At 39.5% G+C, this 24,902-nt stretch overlaps 1 protein-coding gene across 1 annotated transcript; it reads right to left on the reverse strand.

Annotated features, from left to right (window-relative positions):
- Window positions 1-22,131: 22,131 nt before the first annotated feature.
- LOC149200276 (uncharacterized) lies at window positions 22,132-22,623 on the reverse strand. Its single transcript, XM_089400895.1, has one exon. It carries the CDS (start codon window positions 22,621-22,623, stop codon window positions 22,132-22,134), a length of 492 nt encoding a protein of 163 aa, XP_089257021.1.
- Window positions 22,624-24,902: the final 2,279 nt, after the last annotated feature.

Here is a 24,902-nt window from a genome sequence, read left to right on the forward strand (position 1 = left end):
TTTTTGGACAAAATTATTTTCTTGTCTCAGTACTCAGTTAGCTCATACCTCATCTTATCATCCTCAATATGATGGGAAAACTGAGATTGTAAACAAATGTTTGGAAGGTATCTTCGTTTCTTTGTATCTGATAAACATACACAATGGGTCAAATGGTTGCCTCTGGCTGAATGGTGGTATAACACTTCCTTCCATACTGCAGCAAAAATGACCCCATTTATGGCACTTTATGGATATCATCCACCATTCATCACATCATATTTAAGAGAAAATTCTAAGGTTCAAGCAGTGGAACATCACATCAAGCATCAACAACAAGTTCTCCAACTCTTAAAGGATAACCTCACGTTAGCATAGAATAGAATGAAACAACAAGCAGATCAACATCGCAGCGAAAGAAGTTTTGATGTAGGTGACTGGGTATTCCTACGACTACAACCATATAAACAAATGTCCCTCAAGCAAGCTAAGAAGGATAATAAAGTATCATCAAAGTATTATGGTCCATGCAAGGTGTTGCAAACAATTGGTACTATGGCATACAAATTGGAGCTTCCTGCAACTTTCCGAGTACACCCAATTTTCCATGTTTCATGTTTAAAGAAGGTTATAGGTGACAAGGTACTAGTTCAAATAATATTGCTAGAACCTGATGAGGAAGGAAAAATCATATTGGAACCAGAGGTAGTCACAAAAACAAGAACTCGACAGCTACGAAATCGATTAATTTCGGAGTATCTCATCAAGTGGAAGAACTTATCTGCTGAAGGTTCCACATGGGAGGATGAGAATTTTATACAGAAGCATCCAGAACTACTCAAGCGTTGAGGACAACGATTTTCGGAAGGAGAGGGTCATGTTAGGTCCCTATAATACTAGTGATCCCCGCATTAATATTGTCATTGTATCCCTTATTGTTATTATTGTGCCCCTATTGTCCCCATATTTTTATTAGTGTGCCCCATAGAAACCCACTATTATTATTGTTGGGCCTTATGTTATTACTGTTATGTCGGCTTGATTATATTGTGACCCCTTAGACTCCTATATATAGAAGGGAGGTTTAGTCATTTGTATCATCCAAGAATTGTTCATTTGTGTAATGTAAAGGAGGTTGCCCCCTCGAAGAGGCTGAATTCTAAGGCATTGCTCTATCTTTTCTATATTTTTGTGAGTTGGTTTCCTAACATCCACCTAATAATGAACCGCCTAACCCATCTATTGAGTCAATAGATATGAAATATGAATCCCCTATTATTTACCCTTCATCCATCATTTCATTTATTGAGATAACATCAAGCATATGGATATCCACAAGAATCTTAAGGGCTTGTCTTTTATAGTGACTATATAACCCTCACATATAGCAACATAAAACTCATGATAAATGCTCCTCAAGGTCTTAGACTTGATCTTAATGTCCCCTCTAGTGTTTTGTTTTCCACATTGTACCGCTTTTATTGGCTTTTTAGATTGGATTAAGTTCATTGTTTTTCTTGTCCCTACCTCTCCTTTAAAATCTAAAATACTTAGACCTCCTACCAACTCAAGACTAAGAACTCAATTGGTTTTTTTTAGATGTTAAAGTGTACCTAGGGTGCCATCAAATATCATGAGCCCCATTTAATGAAGTGGGATAGGGTTGAAGAGAATAACCCTATAATCATGAATTTGAGTTGAAAGATACCACCACGCCCAATATAACGTCCATAATAGAGCTTATGGAAAAGCTCCATAAGCATCTCTATATTAAATAAATATCTATATACTCTACCCATTTAAATCTGAATTTATAAATCATAAAAAGAAAGGCATCTTCTTATGTCATTGTAATATAACTTGGAGATTCATAAAACTCTTCCAATTTTTTGAATACCAAGCACTCCCTCCATATAAAGGATTTTCTCACTGACGTCAGGGTCCACACTTCTAACTCATATCGTCTCTATTCATTGACTCCATTAGAAGCATCAAGTCCAAATTTCTCACTCATATCATCGCTACTCAAAAACATGTTTGCTATTTATAAACCAGCTAGATACTAGTATAAAGAAATCCATTAAACTTGCATTTATTATTTGCCTATACAGTACTTCTAATTAGTCAAGTCAAGTTTCCAGGTTAGAAAATTGTAAAAAAAAAATTACGTAAACTGAAACAACATTCTCCTACAACCATTTTTCAGAAACAATACTTAGAAAAGGATTTTACTAACAGTTTGGTAGAGCAAAAGCCTGTCATTTTCTCATCTACATATAAGAGGTATTTTAACCTACCATATATTTGGAACAATTTTTAGTCATTGCCATCTAGAGTGAATCTACTCTATCCTTGTAAGAGTTATGGGTATTTTTCTTTATATTTGCTTGTGTTATTGTGAGACGGATAACTAATATTTCCTTTATCGAATAACTTCGAATTATATTTTTGACGAATTTTCTTTGATTTTATCACTCTGGTTGACTAGACTGAATTCAAAAATTGTTTTGTGGTACCCTTGTTTTCCTATTTCTAAACTTTAATTAATTATTTTATACAGAATATTTTCATACTTGCATAGTCTAACCATCGATTATTTCTTTCCAGAAATTCCATAGTTCCTTATTTAGTCTGAAATGTGTTGGTTCACGAATAATGAATGAATGATATTTTTTAATGTTTATGCCACTAAAAATGTTCTATGGAACTACGATGTATTAGAAATTTGTTTTAACATATTCAACAACTAAATAGCTAAATTTTACTAGTAATCCTTACATACATCTATATGAATGAGAGAGATGAGCTAAGGATGGTTTTATTGTCTTTTCTATTGGTCAATAACCATCTCTATATTGGAATGGGTTTTCTATTATTTCAATTGTGTTAAAAAAATTTAGGTAGATCATCTAGATTTTATCTCTATCTACTTATCAAATATATTTCTATATTGGAATGGGCATGTGGAAAGTCACAAATTCAATTTTATTTTAAAATAAATTAAGTAGATGATCTAGATTTAATCTCTATTAATGTTTTTATATTGAAATTGATTTTTCACAATTTTTTTTTAAATAAATGAATGCTCTAGATGGGAATCTTGTATTCAAATCATCTTCCCACAATTCTTGGTTATATATCTATTTGAATCAGTGTTGTGTTTATATAGAAAATAATTTTTTTATTTCTATTAAATGATCCGAGGTATGAGATATATTATTGTCAATGGAAATCGCACATGGGGAGTCACATCGAAGCTGGCACAAATTCTTTCAGTACCTTGTATCTCAGTGGAAATAACTATAACAATCAATGCTCTAAATCAACAAAAGGAAGTAAGTCACCATTCGTCTATCATAACTAGTATTATAAGCTTAGGAATATAGAGATATAATGTTGAATATGTTTCTATAATGTTGCTATTATTACTCCCTACAAGCATTTGAATGGCTCTATAGTAATAGATGGGAAAAAATAGCCCTGATTTTGAACGTCAGATATATGATTTTGTTTATATATCATATCAGGATAGCTAGATTCCTTTTTCTTATCATCGCAACATTCAATACTTTACAAAATATTAAATGGAAAATCGGGAAATTATTTATCCATAATTTTTTTTTGGTTTTAAATTTTTTTTTAATTAAGCATGGCATGTGTGGGATGCGAAAGAATTGTGGAAACAGAGCTAGATATAAGCATTGCGGACCAAACTTATTTTTGGAGATTGTTATGAAATAACCTTAACCTTCTTATTTTTCTTTGTCAAGCCAGGTGAAATATGTTAGAGAGGGTGAAATTTGTTACTTGTTAGTGTTGGATCTCTATCATTGTCATTTTATTTTTGGATTTTAGGAGTATGAGTCATCGTTGTAGTAATAATATTTGGATGGATGTGTTGTTGCTTTTGGTTTTGTTGGCATATTTCTTTTATCTTTTTAACAAAAAGTTTGATGGGGAACTAGCAACTTCCTCACATATATGCAAATGCAATGGCTTGCAAGCTACATATATTAAAAAACTCATAATTCAGTCTAAGAAAGAAATGTTGTGAAAACTGGAACTTAAATCCGAAACTCCAACAAAATGCCTATCTTACAAATGTATTATTATTTATTATTACAACTATTTTCTTCCCCTTGGAAAAATCGTAATTTTCATTAAGTAAGAAAAATTACATGTTGTAAATGCATGATGCATATGGTATAAGAGAGGCATTGCCTGTGCAAAAATAAATTTCAGGTATGTAACTATTCAAAAATTTGATGCCTTATGTCTATGTAGGGAGGCATCAATGTCATGTAATATATTGCATAATAATTTACCAAATAAGTAGTCAGCACCTGGATAGTGCTGATTATCTCAAGAAAAAACATGTATATTTATAGATGGAATAATGAATGATGACAAAAAAACATATGGAAATGTCCTGGCTGCCATTGAGTCAATGCTATACAGCTATGTCCATATATGGCCGATGGAAGTATTGATAATGAGCACCTTCCCTCTGTTCCTGAATTAACCAAGTGCCAGGAGGCCTGTCCGCAACCTCTTTGGATAGTTTGTCAGCAACTGTGTTCCGTTCCCTGTAGATATGATGGCATGTAAAAGAGTCAAAAAAAGAGATAAGTCACAGAGCCTCATCCAGAATATGTCTCAATGAAAAAGCAGAGCATCTAGTAGTTTTGTTTAACCAGTCACATACAACTTTAGAGTCCCCAAATAATTGTAGATCTCTGTAGTGTTTATCCAAAGAAAATTGAACAATAAATTTTGTGGTGGTTAATTCAACAAAGTTATTTGTTCCCCGCCCTAATCCCATTTGAATTTTGTATTGGTGGGAAACAAAAATATGAAGAATGGCACCTCCGCCACATCCTCCCTCCTGGGCAGAGCCGTCAAAATAGGCCCAAGGAATCCGATGATTAATAGTCTCTGGTGTAGTAATGTAGGATCTGGAGAGTTCAATGTCATTCGAAATGAGGGAAAAATCAGACAAAACACGAGTAGCAATGGAGGGCCAGTGTGGGGCGATGTTCTGGAAAATGAGTCTGTTCCTTGCGATCCAAAGAGCCCAACAAACAAGGAGTGGTAGGTTCCTAAGCTTGGTTGGGATAGCGTTAGTCCACCAATCAGACCATGCTTCTGTGACAGTTACTCCGGTCCACCTGTATTGTGGTGCCACCAATATTAAAATAGATTACCATAGTTCTTGTGCAGTTGTGCACTCTATAAAAAGATGAGGGACCAATTCATTGCATCATTTACATAAGCATCACGAATATGGACCATATTGGGAACTCTTGAAGAGGTTGTCTCCTGTGGGGATTTTATTTTTTAAAATTGTCCACATAAGGAGTCTACCTCTGGGAGGTGCTTTTAGTTTCCAAATATTCTTCCACCATGACTCAATGTCTAGAGGTCTGCGAGATTTGACCAACACAAGGTAGCCTTCCTTAGGTGAGTATCTCTCGGTCTTCGAAAGAGCCCAGATTACCTCATCTTCACCCTCACTTATACAGATGTGTGCTTCTATAAGGGCCTCGATATAATCATTCCAGGTCTGAGTCCACTGATGTGGGATATTCAGACGGTGAGCTGATTTCCATGCTTGTTGAAATAATGTAGTATGCTCAGAGTCTATGATGTGACTAATGTGAGTAATATTCACTGCATTGAGGTGTTTTGTGAGTTTTATTAGCAGCCTGTGAGTATTACCACAACCAATCCATGGATCCAACCCAATCCTCAGAGCTAATCCAGATTTTATTTTCCAAGTAATACCTACTCTGATGGAGTCCATAGACTTGATGACAACCTTCCATATTATTGAAATCCCTATGGAGAGCCTTTGAGGTAGTCTTAGATAGTCCATCACTTATAGTGGGGAAAAATATTTGGAGACAACCACCTTTGTCCAAAGACTACTAGTTGTAATGAGCTACCAACCAAGTTTTGTTGCCAGTGCTGAGGAGAAATCCTCCAGCTTCTTAATGCCCCAGCCACTTCATTTTTTTGGCAAGTTTAGAGAATCCCACTTGACCCATGCAAAAAAATTTCCTGTCTGACTACCCTTCCAAAGGAATCTACAGCATAAGGCTTGTATCCTAGAGAGAATGCCCCTGGGAATCCATGCTAGGGTCATCCAATAGACCAGGGTAGCCTCCAATACACTTTTAATGAGAATAAGCCTACCTACCCTGGATAGATATTTATGATACCAGATGTTGAGTCGCTTTTCCAACTTTACAATAAGCCAGGACCAGTCTACTATTTTGTAACCCAGGGGCTTCAATTTGTATCCCAAATATTTGAGACACTCCTCCAGTCTCAGATGGGAGAAATGAAATCTTTGAAGAGCATAATGGATTTCGTGCTGGGAGCATCTTGCCGCTGTTAGAGTAGACTTGGTGCAGTTAATAGTCATTCCAGTGGCTGGTTTGAATAGAGAGAAATTATTCTTCATATTTGTCAGGTCCCTAATGCCTCCATTGAGAAATATCAAGACATCGTCTACAAATAACAAATGAGTCAAGATGCAGTCATCTATGATTTTTATGCCTTGCAATCTTCCCCTTCTGAATTCTTCTTTGACTATTCTGCTGAGCTCTTCCATAATGTGGAGAAAAAGTAATGGTGATAGAGGGAATCCTTGGTGTAGGCCTCTTTTAGAATGAAAGAAGGGAGAATCACTTTTGTTAACCAGAACACTAAATGGTATGTTAGTGATACAACTCATAATCCATTTAATGAAAGCAAAAGGAAACCCTAGGTGGGTTAACATGATTCTTAAGTACAACCAGCAAAATCTATCAAAAGCCTTAGAGAGATCTACCTTAAGAATCATTCCTTTGATTTTCTTGACATGCAGAGAGTGCAAAACCTCCTGAGTTGTTCCCATAGCTTCATGAATCTAGAGATCTTGTAGGAAGGAAAATTGCTTCGGAGATATGTGTTTGGATAAGATAGGTCTCAGTCTGTTGGCTATAATTTTAGCCATGATCTTATAAATGCAGTTGCACAATGAAATCGGTCTATAGTCATCAAAGGTGGTTGGCTTATCAGTCTTGGGGATGAGCATAATTAAGGTTGAGGTGAAAGGAGCATGCATTTTGTCGTTATGTATGGAGTCCTCAATGACTTTGAGGAGGTCTGCACCGAGAATCTCAAAGAAAGCTAGATAGAACTCTATCGACCAACCATCCAACCCAGTGCTCTTATATTTCTTAAAACACTTGAGATTGGCTTCTAGTTCCCCTGTAGAGACTTCCATAGTCAGATCCCCGACATCCTCCTGATCCATAAAGCGTGGGAAAAGTTGAGCCACTTGAATTATTTTAGCAAAGTTGACATCAAGGGGGGCTCTGTATTTTTTTTTGAAATGAGAGGATGCCAATGAATCCAGCTAAGGGAAAGTGTTTACAGTTTGGCCTCGTTCATCCAAGAGCTGCCAGATGGAATTTATTGCTTTCCTCCCATTTGAATATTTGTGATAAAATTTAGTGTTATCGTCACTCTCTTGCAGCCAAATCGCCCTACTCCTCAACCTCCAAGCTTCTTCACAATCCTTTAAGATTTTCCCTCTAGTTTCATAGCAAGATGTGATTCTTTCCTTGTGTTCTATGGAGCTATATATCCCCCCCTAATCATTTTCAAATTTTGCTATTTCACTTTCTGCCTTCCTCAGGGTTTGATCATCCTTGACCCTCTTGTTATGTGCCCATATTTTAGAAAGCCTCTTCAGCTTGGTGAGATTGTGAGCAAAACCTTTAACTATGTTTCCTCCAGCATCTGGGGGATTTCCCTTCCAAAAATTTGTGACCATGCGTATATAGGAAGCATCTTTTAACCATGCAGAGCAGAACTTAAATGGAGCCTTAGGTTTACCTTGCCCTCCACAGATTTCCATATATATAGGGAAATGATCAGAGATGCCTCCCGATCCCACCATTGTCTATGATTAAGACCATGTTCAAGAAATATTTCCTTGATCAGGAATCGATCAAGTCTATGAGCTAGACTGTCATCCCCAATCCTATTATTTCTCCAGGTGGTCTGCAGCTTTGCAGAGGGGATATCTATCAAGTTGTAACAATGTAAAATTTGAAACAGAACTATAAACTCAAAACGAGAACTCTGGCCAAAACACACCAAAAAAACATTAAAAACAGTGCTAAAAACGAAAAGTGTGTATACTGGAACGATGGTTTTTTTTAGGGACAATTATGAACATTTTTTAAAAATGGTAGTGAAAAAAAAAATTCATGCAAAATATAGCTTGAAAATGGAAAAGTGATTATACTGGAACGATGATTTTTTTTTTAGGGTCAATCTTCAAAATTTAAAAAAAAAAATGCTAGTAAAATGATCTAACAACGTAAAAATGATTCATAACTTCTCATTTAACACCATATGGAAATCAAAATTTTTATTTCAAGAGACAATGCATACATCAGTTAGATAAACTGTCTTAAACAATTATTCAAAGTCACTCATATTTTCATGCACACCATCAGAATTCACATCTTCAGATGAGTGACTGGATGCTGATGAAGATGTTCCATATTCTTCTCTTTCATCAACTAGTGCCCCATTTGAGTCCACATGCATGCCCATCATTTCAGGTTTCAAAATTATTCTAGATCTACAACTGGTTTCAGTAGACTCCCATCTCAATATTGTTCCTTCTAGTAACAACCTTTTCAGAATCTCTATCATCTTGAAGTGAAGAGTTCCCCTCTTTGTTAAATTGAAGTCATAAACAAGTATGTCAACATCCTTCAATTTCAATATGTCTGTGCGGTGACGATTTATATTTTTACCCTTTCTTTTTCTCTTTCCGACATTTTTTTGTCAAGTACCATCTCTGGCTTATACACACCATTGAATGGGTGTGTATTTTTGGCATACCAATGTACTTCAACACTTGTAACATCCTCATTTTCTGTAAAGACCTTTATAACTTTAGCAACCCAAAATGGAAAACCATTGAGATCTCCATCTGCTAGCACTGCGATCATGCAACCCTCCTTAATATCATGTACTGAACCCCTGTAAAGGTATTCCATGGCTTCACGTTGTGCACGAGATCTTCTAGAACCAATATACATCTCTCTTTCCTCTGCCTGTGAAGAATTAATGATACCTTGAGATTGTTGTTGTTCAACAATGTTTATTTCCTCATGTGCATTCGACACATTTTGTGGCCAAATAAATGGATTTTTCAAAGGTATATCTTCCTTTGTTCTTGTTGAAATGATATCACTTTGATTATTGAAAAATGACTCCCACCAAACTGAATCAGCAATGTCAAAGTACTCATATGTATATCTAATACATTTTTTAATTTCTTCTAGGAAATCAGAATAATTTATATCTCTATTTTGTTTGCGTGCATTATGAACTTCACTAACTGATTGTAATAACAATATTTTCGATGCAAATATTGGATGATTTGGAATGAACTTCAAAAATTGCAAACCTGATGACGGTGCCCATTCTATAGTAGTTGAATACTTCTTGCCCCATATTAGTGTTTTCCCATCAATTTGTTTTATACGAAATTGATGTTGGAAGCTAATGTCATTAAGTTGTTCAATGCATTTCCCCTCACCATATGATCCCATAATAAACCTTCACATGTCAACAATTTCTTCCAACACATCAAAAGTAGGCTCTGGCATGTATGATTTCTTAATACATTCAATTAATGATGGCAAGCTCCCAGCTTCCTTCTCAATGTGACTGAAAAATGACTGAACATCTAATCAATATGGTCATGAGTGTGCCCAAAAATAAGGAAAGCAACCTTTACCTTCTGAAAATTTCTCAATTCAAAAAGCATGTTTAGATATCCAAAAAAAACCTGATTTTTGTTTTCACGGCAAGTGTTGTCCAATTGTAGATACAAAACTTTAGGAAGATTACCAGACCAATGAGAAAGCACATCATGAATTATGGTTATGGTCAGATTTGCATCATTATGAATATTTGGAGCTGTGAAGTACACCTTTGGCAACATTTTCCCATTGAAGACCATACAACCGACCAAGTGATACTGAATAAAATTTTCCTCCTGTAAATTTTTAGGTGTGCGAACAAAATGTGGTAAAAGTGTTTTCTTCTAGTCTATACCATCAATTATAAAACCTAAATATTTATTCGGATTATCATAACACTTCTTTCGATGCTTGTACAACTTTTTCCGTTCATTTGTTTGTTGTTCGCGATGCTCCTGAAGTTCTTTGACAATTGAATCTACACAACATAAAAGAAAGCCATTAAGAAATATGTTTTCATACTTGATGAATATACAATCTTAAAAGTTAAAGTTATGAATGCCTACCTCTTTCTGACCCTTCACATTTGTCCCTTTTTTATTTAAGAGAAGCACATCTACTGCAAATCCCCATCCTTGTCTTCTTAGGAATACGGACATTGTTGAATTATTTCTTCCATATCTTCACAAAATATTGATATGTAATAAACCAGCCATGTCCCTTAGCACCTTCTGCATATTCTTTATATATGTTGTAGATTTCGCGCCTCGAAAAATTATCTAGAATATGTATTGTCTCTCTATTTGGCATACACTTTCCATGATTTGAAAAGAAATCTTTCATCCATGACATTGCAGTGTTTGATAATGGCCCAAACTGTCTTTTATGATGTACTTCAGAATAAAATGTGGGATCCTTTTCCAAATTTTCTTGAATTCTCTAGAGATGAAAATTCCCAATCGAATGACACATTTTGAAAGCTTTTCTACAGATAAATAAAGTCTTAATATGATAATCATAACCTGAAAATGTAGTTGCATGCACCCAACTAAATATGAATTTTGCATGCTTTTATTCATTGACAAATATCTCTTCCTGCTCTCTAATGCAAATTTGAAATCCATATGTTTCAAGCAATCTTTTTGGCAACATTAACTTGAAATGAGTGCGCTGATAGAACTTCTTCTCGTCAGATATTCTTCTCTACCCCTTGTATAACTAGAACATCTTGCATTGATACAAAAAGGTCTGCTCCTACTCCTCGATACAATATTTCTTGGCAACATATCCATCATTAGATCATCATTTGTATAAGTATTTTTATCATCATTAAGAGGAATGTTATCTACACTATGATCAACTGTGCTTTTCAAATACTGACTTGGAGGATATTCTTCATCTTCCCCTTCTTCAGTGCTACTGTCATAGTCCATAGAATTCAGACTCAATGGAAATTTTGACTCGATATTTATTGGATATTCTTCCTCATGTGCATTTACAATGCTTCTCTCACAGTCCATAGAATTAGGATTAAGTGTATCATCTTGTCCTTCATCACTGCTACCTTTATACTCATTAGAATTAGGACTAAGTGCATCATCATGTCCTTCATCACTACTGCTCTCATAGTCCTTAGAATCAGGACTAAGAGGACATTGTGACACTCGATTCTTTTGAAATTCATCATCACGCTCTTCATCACTGTTTCTCTCATAGTCCTTAGAATTAGGACTAAGTGGACACCGTGACACTCCATTATTTTGAAATTCATCATCCCGCTCTTCATCACTGTTGCTGTCATAGTCCTTAGAATTAGGACTAACTGGACACCGTGGCACTCCATACTTTTGAAATTCATCATCCCTCTCTTTATCAAAGCTGCTTCCATAGTCCTTAGAATTAGGACTAACTAGACACCGTGGCATTCCATACTATTGAAATTCCTCATCTCGCTCTACATCAAAGCTGCTCTCATAGTCCTTAGAATTAGGACTAACTGGACACCATGACACTCCATACTTTTGAAATTCATCATCATGCACTTCATCGTTGCTGCTCTCATAGTCCTTAGAATTAGGACTAAGTGGACACTTTGACACTCCATTCTTTTCAAATTCGTTATCACGCTCTTCATCACTGCTACTCTCATAGTCCTTAGAATTAGGACTGAGTGGACACCATGACACTCCATTCTTTTGAACTTCACCATCTTGCTCTTCATCACTGCTGCTTTCATAGTCCATAGAATTAGGACTAAGTGGACACCGTGAGACTCCATTCTTTTGAAATTTGTCATCAAGCTCATCATCACTACTGCTTTCATAGTCCTTCGAATTTGGACTAAGTGGAATCTATGACTCTTTATTTATTTGAAATTCTCCATCCCCTCTTTCATCAGTGTTTCTCTCATAGTCCTTAGGATCAGGACTAAGTGGAAGAATTGACTTTCTATTCATAGTGGAAGAATTCCTGCTATATTCATCCATATGAATAGAGTTGTTACGCGATGAAGATGTTGATGCTGTACAAATCAAAACTTCACTATCAGGACAATCCATCCCTTTCAAATAGAAGATGTTGAATGATACAAATGAAGAGTCTCCTAAAGATATTATATAGCTTAGAGAATGAAATTTTCCCTCCAAAAATTTCCCTCCCAAAAAATTTCGCGAAAATATTTCCCTCCTAAAAGTTTGTGAGATTTATTTCACTTCATTATTTTACTATGCAATTTAATGAAAAATGTAAACTTAATTTTTATTATGAAATAAATCATTAAAGTTAAAATTATAAACTACAACTTCTACCTAAATTATTTTAATAGTCAAAATATATAATATTTAGTAAACAATTGAATGTTTTTTTAAATTTTTATAATACATTCTTAAACAAGTTAATCCCACATTCACCCCGCTATAAAAGAATTCCATAATGTTTGCTTTATCATTTTTTCATTCATCGCCATAAAAAAATTAACATGCTAAAATTTATTAAAACTAATTAATCCCGCATTCACGTACGGTAAAACATCTCCATAGTTTCACCTATATATTCCATTATCACTATTACTCACGTTACATCAAGGTTTGCTGAGGTTCGTTAAAATATTTGGAGCGAATTTGTGGAGCAGCTACATTGGGATCAACAACATATTCAACGAAGAATTCCCGCAATTGAAAGGTCAGTTAAATTCTTTTCCTTGAAATTTCTCATATTAAATTAGTTTAACGAAGTAGATTTTTTTTCTAAACTCAAAATTTTTTGTCAACCAAATTAATAAATATTTCCACCATGAGCATGGTGGGCCTAGGGCAACCCCATCCTGCAATCTAGCGACCACTAGATTTTTTTTTATAAACTTAAAATTTTTTGTCAACCAAATTAATAAATATTTCCAACGTGAGCATGGCGGGCCCAGGGTAGCCCCATCTTGCAATTGGCCGGCCACCCACTTCCCTACCCCACATGACCCTTTCACCCATACCCAGCCCCCCTATCTCACTCCCCTGGAGCCACCACTTGCCCCTCTACCCGGCTCCCCTTCCCCTCCCCCTCACCTCACCTCACCCCTCGTTTCCTTGACTCTCGTTCCCCACTCCCCCACCTCACCCCTCGTTTCCCCCCGTCCCTACCCCTACCTCTCCCCCTCAACCCTCGTGCCACTCCTACCCCTACCCCTCACCCTTCCCCTCCTCCTCACCCCACCTTCCCTCGTCCCCCTCCTTTTGCTCCCCCTCACCGTCCAACCTACCCTCACCCGTCTCTCTACCCCCACCCTCCTCACTCAGTCTCCCCGCCTACCCCCTCACCTTACCCATTTAACACCCCTCGTCCCTGTCTCACCCCCCTACCCCACAAACCCCCCCCGCCCTCGACCTCACCCCCTGGCCACCTCCATAACCCGCCCAACCCCTCGACCCTCCCCCTACACCCGTTGCTTCCTCCCACCACTAACCCCCCAACTGCTCCCCCTCCCATACCCCCCCACCCCTCGAGCGCCCCCCCCAAACCTACCCCTACCCCACCCTCACCCCTCGGCGCTACCCCCTAACCCCCCCAACCCTCGCCCTACCCCCCCGATAACCCTACCCCTCTACCCCCCGTAACCCTCCCCCTAACCTGTAACACCCCCTACCCTCCCCCAACCCCCTCGCCCATAACCACCCCCCCATAACCCTACCCCTCTACCCCCCCCCCCCCCTACCCACCCCCGTAACCCCCCCGGCCTCCTCCCCGTAACCCCTACCCACCCCTGTAACCCCGTCACGCCCCCGTAACCCTCTAACCCCCCTTCCTCGTAACCCTCCCCCGTAACCTCCCCCCTACCCACCACCGTAACCTCCCCTGCTCCCTCCCCGCAACCTCCCCCTTACCCACCCCCGTAACCCCCACCGCCCCCTCCCCGTAACCTCCCCCGCCCCCTCCCCGTAACCCCTACCCACCCTAGTAACCCCCCCCAACCCCTCCCCGTAACACCCCCCGCCCTCCCGCGTAACCTTCCCCACCCCCTCGGACGGTCACCTGGGCGCGCCGGGGTGGCGCGGGTTGGGCGGTCGCGCCCCACCACGCGCCACCCCGGAATCAGATGGCCACCCCAGGCGGGCCGGCGGGGTGGCACGGGGAGGGCGGTCATGCCCCACCCCGCGCCACCCCGACGGCCTGCTGGCCCGCCCGTGGTGGCAGTTCGATTCTAGGAATCGGACGGCCACCCCGGGCGAGCCGGCAAGCTGCCGAGGTAGTGTGGGGAGGGCGACCATGCCCCATATCGCGCCACCCCGGTGCCTCGTCGGCCCACCCGGGGTGGTCGTCCAATTCTCGGAATCGGATGGCCACCCCAGGCGGGCTGGCGAGCCGCTGGGGTGGCGCGGGGAGGGAGGCCGCGCCCCACCCCGCGCCACCACGAGCGGGCTAGCGGGCCACCAGGGTGGGGCGCAGCCGCCCTCCCCACGCCACCCCAGCGACCCGCTGACCCGCCCGGGTTGGCCGCTGAGGTGGCACTGGGTGGGCGGCAGCACCCTATCTCGCGCCACCCTAGCGGCCCGCTGGCCCACCTGGGGTGACCTTCAAATTCTGGGAATCGGACGGCCACCCTAGGCTGGCCAGCGGGCCGCGAGGGTGGTGCAAGGTGGGGTGCGGCCGCCCTCCCCGGCGGCCCGCCAGCCCGCCCGGGGTTCTGGGAATTGGACGACCACCCTGGGCGGGCCAGCGGAGCACCAAGGTGGCGTAGGGTGGGGCGCGATCGCCCTCCCCGCGCCACCCCAGCATCCCGCCAGCCCGCCCGGGGTGGCCATCCGATTCCAGGAATCAGACGGCCACCCCGGGCAAGCCGGTGGGCCACCAGGATGGTGCAAGGAGGAGCGCGGCCACCCTCGCCGTGCCACCCCGCCAGCCCGCCGGCCCACTCGGGGTGGTCGTCCGATTCTCGAAACCGGACGGCCACCCCTGGCGGGCCGGCGGGCCTCCAGGGTGGCGGAGGGAGGGGCACGACTGCCCTCCCCGCACCACCCCAGTTACCTGCTGGACCGCCCACGGTGGCCGCTGAGGTGGCACGGGGTGGGCGGCAGCGCCCCACTCCGCACCACCCCGCCGGCCCGCCCAGGGTGGCCATCCGAGGGGGCGGAGGTCGGGAGGCGGGGGAGGGAAGGGGAGGGAGGGAGAGGGCGGGGAAGGGGCAGGGGAGGGAGGGAGAGGGCGGGGGAGGGGGGAGGTTGGGGGGGCTGAAGGGTGAGGGGGGCGGTTAGGGGGGTTGAGGGGGGAGGTTGAGGGGGGGCGAGGGGTGAGGGGGAGGGGATGGGGGGGGGGGGTTAAGGGGTGAGGGGGGGGATGGGGAGGTTAAAGGGGGGCGGTCAAGGGGTGGGGGGGAGGGGATGGGGGGTTGTTTGTGGGGGGGGTTAAGGGGTGAGGGGGGGGGGATGGAGAGGGTAGGGGTAGGGGTTGGGGGGGGGGTTAGGGTGGGGGGAATGGGGAGGGTAGGGGTTGGGGGGGTTAGGGTAGGGGTTGAGGGTTGAGGGGGGGTTAAGGGACGTCGTGGGGTGGGGTAGGGTGGGGTGGAGCGATGGGGAGAATAGGGGTGGGGGTTAGGGGTAGGGGTTGGGGGAGGGGTTAGGGTAGGGGGGTGAGGGGGGGGGATGGGGCGGGTAGGGGTAGAGGTTGGGGGGGGGTTAGGGTAGGGGGTCGAGGGGTGGGGGGGTAGGGGTAGGGGTAGGGTGAGGGTGGAGGAGTTACGGGGGGCTTAGCGGGGTGTCGAGGGGTTGTGAGGGGGCGGGTTACGGAGGGAGAGGGGAGGAGGGGGTTGGTTAGAGGAGGGCCGATGGGTTAGGGGGACTGAGGGGTTGGAGGGGCGGGTGTTAGTGGTAGGGTGAGGGGAGGGGTTGGGGAAGGGGTCCGAGGGGTGAGGAAGGGGGTGGATAGGGTGGCCGAGGGGGGAAGGAGGCCGAGGGGTGAAGGGGGGGGGGTTAGGGGTAGGGTGAGGGGGAAGAGGGGTAGGGGGGTGTGCAGGGTAAGGAGTGGGGAATCGCTCGCCACTTCATGGATGGACAGGGTGGTGTCAGTGGGCTTCTGCCATTTCTTAGTGTTAATATTTTTTTAATTTCAATTATCTGATTATACAAATTGAAAATTTAGGATATATTTTTGTTGTGGATTTAAGTTAATATGTTTTCATTGTTTACTAATTTGCGTTTCTATTTTTCAGGAAAATGGAATCAAAGAAGATTTCTATGAATATGTTTGGATCAAAGACACTTAAAGGTGCATCTTCAAAAAATATTAGTGAACGAACTCCACCTGAGCTCATGGCTACAAATCTTTCAAGTGCCTCAAATGATAAGAAGATGATTTCAGATTGGAAGAATTCAAAATAGGTGAAATTTCCATCAATAATATGGTATGTGAAAGAAAGAGAAAGCCAAAGTGTGAACATATATCTATATATTGGTATACCGAATGAAAATGGAATTTTTTAGCTGATGGGAAGAGTCATAGATATGTGTTTGATACCAGACACTAAAGTTGTTTCCATACTTACAAAAGCTCCCAAGTCACATGAAAGGATTAAATATCAACTAACATATTCATTGTATGAAACGAAAGAGGTATCTACAAATTTGTGTAAACAAATCGTAAATGAGATGAAACAAAACATCGTAAGTATTGTCATTTATATTTGTATTTTGTTTTCCTGAAAGTGTCTCGCTATATTTTTTATTTTTATTTTTATTGACATATGATATTTTGTTTGGCAGAATTTTGTTGAAAGTTGTTCAATTAGGTTGGGAGGCATTCATTTCATAGAGCATGATATCATGAAAGTTGTCAGCAGTTTTTACTCAGTGTCAGAAGAACATATGGAAAACAAGCAAAATGTAGTAATTGATGATGCTACAAAACTACATCCAAAGGATTAGAAAAAAAAGGCCTCTAGTGGATTAACCTAGAAAGGGTAAACAAGTTACTTTTGAGGGAAATTAAGTTGAAATTGACAGTGAAGCATATGTTTCGTTACTGAAGATGACATTGGAACTGAGAAGAGCCGTAAAAGACCAAAAGTAACAACGCCCAAAAATAAATCTATTGAGAATGTTATGACGAAAAAAAGTAAAGTTGAAGATTTTGAAGTAGTCATTACCAGTAGTCAAGAACCTAGTGAAACTTCAAAAGAAAGCAGAGAAATCATTACACCAGGAGCTGATTTAGAGGATGGAATTATCAAAACAAAACAAAATGCCATTCGACAGAATTTGACAAAGAAAAACTTAATTGATGGTGGTCGTACATTTCAACAATGTCAGACAAACCTATAAGGCAAGTGAAGGACAATGTCAATATCAAGTCAGAAAGCCACACCATCTACATGTTCAAAACTTGAAGACATTGATGAGGTATGATCCATATGCCCATGTGGTTAATTATGTGCTTCTTGTTGATCCAATTCAAGTTCCCAACAAAGAAGCATTTGATAAGTCAAAATGTTTTGAATACAATTATTATGTGCTTGGGGGGAACCATTCTGTAGAAGCTCAAAGACAATTGATGAAGGAATATATCAATAACCCACATTTTGAAACAATGGAATGTATCATTTATGCTGGTTTATCGGATACATGAGCAAATTTAGTGGCATGGGATCATAATTCAGATAATGAATATAGGATGTCTATGACTTTCATACAAAGGGTTAGATTTATTCATAGTGAATTTCAAGAAAAATGTGGTGGGATAGGATAAATGTTACTGCAGATTTCCGAAGGGAATGTTGTATGGAAATAGGCTATCAAATTGAAGAGAAACCCAATTCAAAAGGTGGAAAACGCAAACTTCCTAGTGATATATTTAGAGGTGTTGATAACATTTTCCAATTGGCATTTAGAACTGGAGATGTTTGGAACTTGATTGATGAGATTTTTAGCATGTGGGAAAACATTGGCATGAAAAACCAGAAGGTTAAAAAGTCTAAGCCATTTATATGTGGCAGCAGTAAATTAGGTCCTGACTTGAAGCAGCTTCCAGAAGATGTGACTATCACACCTTGGAGAGCAATGCAAGGAGTGAAAGATGAAAAAATTGTCAAAACAATATTATCTCGTGTGAAGTCAGGGGAATTATCATTGGAGGAAATGTCTGAGGAATTTCAAAAGTAAGTTTGTTGAATTTTTTTATTTGTTTCTATATTATAATTTTCTTTTAAATAAAACATGTTGTTCTTGGTAGTATTTGTTATACATATCATTATATTGACTTTTTATTACTTTATCTATGTAGTCACAAAGTTTACATGAAAATTCAAGAACAAATGGTTAGATTGTTGAATGAAGATAGTTGGGATGATGTCTTACGAAACTATCCAGGTTCAAGTTCTACATCAACATTAAAAGATTTTTATCTAGCATTTAAAAAGGTATCTTGATTTACACATTCGTTTTTATTCATCTGTGTACTATTTTTAGTTTATAACTTACACATATATTTGTTTATTTTATAAAAGATAAAGAAGGATGATAATGGAGCGCCAACTAGCTTCAGAACTTTTATTGAAAAAATAAAGACCAAAAGGCTGAAGAAGCAACGTGTTAAGAATGTTGAACTTGTTCCAACTCTTACTCATTTCATTTGGAATGAGCTAGACACTTTTCAATATCAAGTAATATAAGGCAACTGTGAAGACATTGCTAAACTCATACCTAAAAGGGAGTATGCCCTAGTTATTGCAGATATTCCCCATGGTTTCAATATTCCAAATATTGACTATGATAGTGACCCTTATACTTATCAAGCTTTTAGTAAACTGGTTGTGGGATTTGTAGAAGTCATGCCATCACCATTATGGAGATTTGTGACATTTCATTCAGACACACAATTGGCAATGATATTGTCAAGCTTCAAAGGGAAAACAAATTCAAGGATGTAGCTTACCTGGTAAGACGTTTTAAATGTATATTTGATTAATGTTGAAAAATTCATTTATGTACAAGTTGATTGAACTTTTACTATTTCATGTTACATGTAAAAGTCAAATCTTCTTAACCATGACGATCAAGTATTTATAAATGATTGTGAGTTCATTCATATTGATAGCTAGGAAAAAGATGATAGTTGTATGTCTATGATTTTTACTCGGGTGGACGGAAAGAGTCATAGCCAAATACTGAGTTAAGATGTTGTTGTGAGAAAACTAACATATGAAAACAGAAGCAAAAGGAGAGATAGTTAACATTTATCAAAAACCACAATTATTGATTAACTATCTTATAGACATATGTTCAAATGAAGGAGATTGGGTTCTGGATTTATTTTCTGGATCATGTAAGTTTTATTATATAGAATTGAATTTCAATATGTTATTTTTTTAATTAATATGTCATTGTACTAATTTACTTCATTATTTCTTTTGTGCTTGATAACTAGGTAAAACACTAGCATGCTGCCTTCAAAAAGGAAGAAATTGTATTGCAATTGAAAAAGATCCATTACAATGCAATTTCATTCAGCAAAGAATTAATGCTCTTCAATTTCTTCCAGATACAATGCAAGAAATTGGGTTGAAGAAATGGGACTTTAGTGAATCACGTGTGGCAAAAAAGGCAAAGGAACCTCAACCACCATTACATGGGATGTTTGGAAAGACATACATTGGGAGATTGGCAGACATGAAAGATCCATTAGAAGACGAAAATGAGCAAAAGGAAGTAGAAAATATTGAGGAAGAAAACAATGATGAAACTCTAGAGGACGAAGAGTTTGGATTACGTGACATTGTTGATTAAATTTAAGTTATGCTTGGAAATCAAGCTCATTTTTTGTAACTATTAAGTAGCTATACTTGCAATGTTTTGACTTTGACATTTTATGAGAAAAATATACACTCAATTGAGGTTGTTATGCGTTCAATATTTGTAATATGTGATTTTCGCATTAATTTTTAAGTTAACCATTACTTTTTGAAAAAAAAATGATTATTATTATTTTTTTGACATGAAATTCATAAAAAAAAAAACTATTATTTAACTATTTTTAGTTAAAATTTTCGTATAAAAATTTGTGATTTTCGCATGTCATTGTAGCAAAAAATTATCAAAACGTGTAGTTTTTTAATTATATTTATGTTAAAAATGGCTATTTTTATGTCAATTGTTAGAAAATATTGTTTTTCAGAAACAATTATTTCTTGTGGATTGAAAAATTAATTAACAATTTATAATTAGGTAGACTATCGAAAATTCAAAATATTAACCTTCTTCTTTGAATATGTGAAACAATAAAAACCTCACTACAAAAAAAATTAAAATTAAAATTAAAACAAGAAAATATGAAGAAAAAGACCACTTCAAAAATTATTAAGTTTACAAAATAATTATTTACATTTCATACATTAGAAAATTAAAAAAGTTAAAAAAAAACTTTTAAAAAAAGTGTCTCGTGCAGAATTACCACGTTTTTAAATCAGCATAAAAAACACTACCATTATAAAATGCAATGTACATAAAAAAAAATATAGTGCCAAAAACTAAGCTTTAAAAAACACATGTGTGTTCTGCATAACCCCTTTTCGAAATCGGGTCACTTTTTTGCTATCCCTACAAAACGGGTAACAGTATGGGTTCCCGTTTCAAAGTTTACATTGTTTTGCGTGAATCCAAAGCATTCTCAAAATAATAAGATAGGGGGTCTCTCTTTGCTCGGTGTCCCCATGATTCAGAATGGCCTAAGGAGAAATTTAAATATCCTCCCATGATAAGGTATTCCTTTTGAAGAAGCTCAGAGCTCAAGAGATGATCCCAGAATTCAGGCTGATGGTGGCATGGCCCATAAACATTGTAAAACCGAATCTCCAATCCCAGGTCAGCTATGAACAAATCTACCCCAATATGCCCAGATCCACCCCAATAGTTGCGGAGAATAACGTTGCACGGATTGAAGCCTAAGGCAATTCCACCAGATCTTCCATTGGCATCAAGGCCAAGAAATTTCCATCCGGAGAGCATTGATTATAGTAGATGAGAGATGGCTTCAGCTATTCCTCGAGTTTCCTGTAAAAATATGACATCTACCGGTTCTGCAGCTATCATTCTTCGAAGTGCTAGTTTTTTATCGGGCCTAGCGATCCCTTTGCAACTAAAGGAAACTATCTTCATGGGGGGGCTCCTTCAAGGGGGTCCGTAATATAAGTGCCCCATGAATGGTTTCTTGTTTTCCAGAAGCAATCTCATCTCTAGCTAGGCTTTGTGCTTTGCAGAGAGACAAGGGTCGACCTTGAGGAAGTTTAGGGGGGAAGGGGAAAGTAATCAGGTCTAATCCAATGTGGTCCAGAGCCTGTCTTTTTGCCTTGGATCAGGTATGATATCGCGGGGAGGGAGGCCCCGACTCGGGTGCAAGAGTGATTAGGGGAGGGGGATCCAGGAGCAAAGGGGTAATGGTAGAGAAAGTAGATGAGGGGGACTAAGGGAGCAAGCCAAAGAGGTGGGGGCAGAGAGAGTCCTACCAAGCCATGAATAATGCCAGAAGTAGAAGAAACATTACCATTTGCATTAGAGAGCAGATGAGAAAAAATTACAGAGGGTGAGTTCTTACCTGAAGCATCCGCAATCTCGACAGTCACCCTAGCCCTTATGAGAGGAGGAGAGGGTGGCCGAATAGGTGGTCTACCTTTCTTTTTTGGGATCACTTGCGTGGGGGCCTTCTTTACTGAATTCGGATCCGTTTGTACCTCTAAGTCTGCTCCAGGGGGTTGTTCCCATGGCTTCAGTGGTGACTTTGGTGGGATCACCCTTCCAAAATCCCTTATGCGAGCCTTGCCATTAAGAGGGCAATCCCGAAATAGGTGCTCTACCTTATGGAAAATTTTGCATCTGAAGGGAACTCCTTCATAATCCAATGTCTATCGCTGAGAGAAATTCCTCCATTGAATAGTGATGAACTCTTGTAATCCGTTAGTGGTATCCAAATGTACCAGGACCCTGGCATAGGCCATCTTCCCTGTAGTGAGGTAGGATTTGTCATGTTCTAAATAAGTGCCAAGTGCATTCCCAATACGTCTGAAGACATCCTCAGACCAAAACTGTAATGGTAACCAGGGAAGACAGACCCAGAGGGGGCCAGCTTCAAGCCACTCTTGTTCAAGATCAAACAGGGGAGTCCATCTGCGGAGGAGCACCGATGCCTGTTCTATGTGCCAGACAGTTGAGAGCACCCAATTTTTGTGTTCGACCCTGGCGAAGCGTAGGTAAAACCTTTCCTTGAAAAAAGTTTGGATGAACAGAGGTTCATCCAGGTGATGACCCCATAATTCAGATGCCCATTGCTTCAGTGTTGCCACGGTATATTTGCGTCCCCTAACACAGCCCACCAAAACCCTATCTGTTGTGTCCATGGAATTATACAATTGTTTGTCCTTGGTTAGCCCAAGGAAAACCTCATAGGCCTTAGGTTTCAAACACTTTTTTTTTTATGGCCTAGTCCTGTCATCAGATGAGGGATGCTGAGAGTCAGTCAGAAGGGGGCGAGCCCCAGAGATAGTAGAGTCTGGGTTAGGCGCCGAGGTGAAGACACTAGATAAGGGAGGAATTCTGGTGAGGTTGCCAGACGGGGGAGCGGCAAAAGGCAGCGAGGGTTGATAGGCGACAGCTTGAGTCACAGGTATGTGGGATTGAGCAACCGAGGGGGCACGAGAGCTAGCCGAGGGAGGAAAAGGGGTGAGGCCAGCTGGTAGGGTTTCACTGCTAGGGTTTAGAGGATGATCCACAAACTGGAGAGTAGAGGGCGACAGAGGCTGATCTGTGAGGTTAGGCAGGATGGGCCTGATCTCTTTGAGGGTAATAATCGAACTCTTTGACCTCGAGATTGATGGCAACACTTTGACGGCCTTGGAGAGTTCATAGTCAAAGGAGAAGATGCATGTCGGGGATGTATGAGGATGTTTCCAAATAGAGATTCCCTCCAAAGGGTCCGCTGAATAATCAACTATGTCCTCCATCACTATTACTAAAAAGCCACACTAGCTGCCTTCGAAGTATTAGGGATCCCGTCGCTGTATAACCTGGAATAGTAACGAATAGGGAGGGGTGGGGGAGGCTAAAACGGCTGAGAGGAGGTGTTAACCGCGACAGTTTGTCGGCAACGCAGAAGGTAATAGCAGAGGCATACGGGCAAGTAAGTGCGACGAGGTACCATAATGCTAGCTGTAAATGTGCTTCATGGACATGCAAAAAACCCTAAACTGCGACGGATCCCATACAGAAACCCCCGACTCCATCTTTCCCTCCCATTCATCCCATTTATTATTACAACTATTATAGCAAATATGGAAACATTTGTAATTTAAAGATACTACAATAGTTATAATAAATTTTTTTAAATAATATGTAATTTTAATTATTTAAATATTGTATAGAAATATATAACTTAACTACAAAAGTGAATACTTATTATCAGTGATAATTATACCAAGTTAATAATGTTTTTATTAATAAAAAATTATAATCATAGGATTCAATAATAATAATAATAATAAGGTTGAATTTCTAAATTTCAATAATAATAATAATGTTGAATTTCTAAATTTTTGTGTCTCTCACGGTTGAAATATTTATGTGTGCATTATAGCTATGGAACAATTCTCATTTCAGAATTTAAAAGAGTGTTTGAGGTGTTGTTGTCAGTTTAGATGTAACTATCTTAAAAACATTGCATAATTTTTTAAGCTAACATTTTTATTATCTGTTGGATGAACATCTATAACATCTCATTCATTTATAGTGATAATATGTGTGTGTGTGTGTGTGCGTGCGTGCATGCGTTAATGTATCGTTGTTCTTGTCAATTGTTTCACATTGAATCTTATCTCTGTTTGTATAAATAATATCATTCATATTCTCTAATCATTTGAATAATTAAAAGTCCGTGACGTGATTTAAATGCAATTTTGATTATTATTTCATACTTTATTCCAATCCATTCAATTATATGATTTAGATTTGTTTCCAAATATTTTTTATTATATACTATATGATTTCATTAAATTCCACACAAATTGCACAACAAACATAAAATGTTATTTTTTATATCTTATATTTTTATAGGAACAAACATAAAATGTTTTATTTTATATCTTATAAAAATATAAGGATCAATTAATAAGGTAATTCATTATTAATTATTAATAAGTTTTATTAAATACTTAATTAATAAAGTTTATTATTAATTATTAATAAGGTTTATAATTTCATTAATAATATTTAATAATAATGATAATGTTTAATAAGTTTTAACGATAATATGGTTTGATGGATAAATATTCACTCTTTTATGAATTGGATATTAAAATATAGAAAAATCGATAATTATAGACATTAATAATATATTGATTTACATTATGTGAAACACATTTATACATTAATAACACTACTCTACACATTAACACATTCACTTACACGTTAACACATTGATGTTACATTAATTTACACACTAATGCCGTGTTAACTATACATTAACACATGTCAACTATGGTAGGCTATAGCTGACATTGTCAACCATAGTCACTATGGACACCATGGTCTATCTAGAGGTAAATAGTAACAAATGAAAGTCAACGATACTTAACCATAGTCAATTTGGTTGTTGTGGTTGGTTGTGGCTAGCAAGGTTAATCAT

This window comes from Pinus tabuliformis, chromosome 2_1, assembly GCF_031772625.1.
Source record: "Pinus tabuliformis cultivar Carrire ecotype Pingquan chromosome 2_1, CPIR1, whole genome shotgun sequence".
Classification (NCBI taxonomy): domain Eukaryota; kingdom Viridiplantae; phylum Streptophyta; class Pinopsida; order Pinales; family Pinaceae; genus Pinus; species Pinus tabuliformis.

Coding starts and splice junctions, on each gene's coding strand:
- LOC149200276 (XM_089400895.1), bottom strand. CDS start 22,623: ATGGACACAACAGATAGGGTTTTGGTGGGCTGTGTTAGGGGACGCAAA.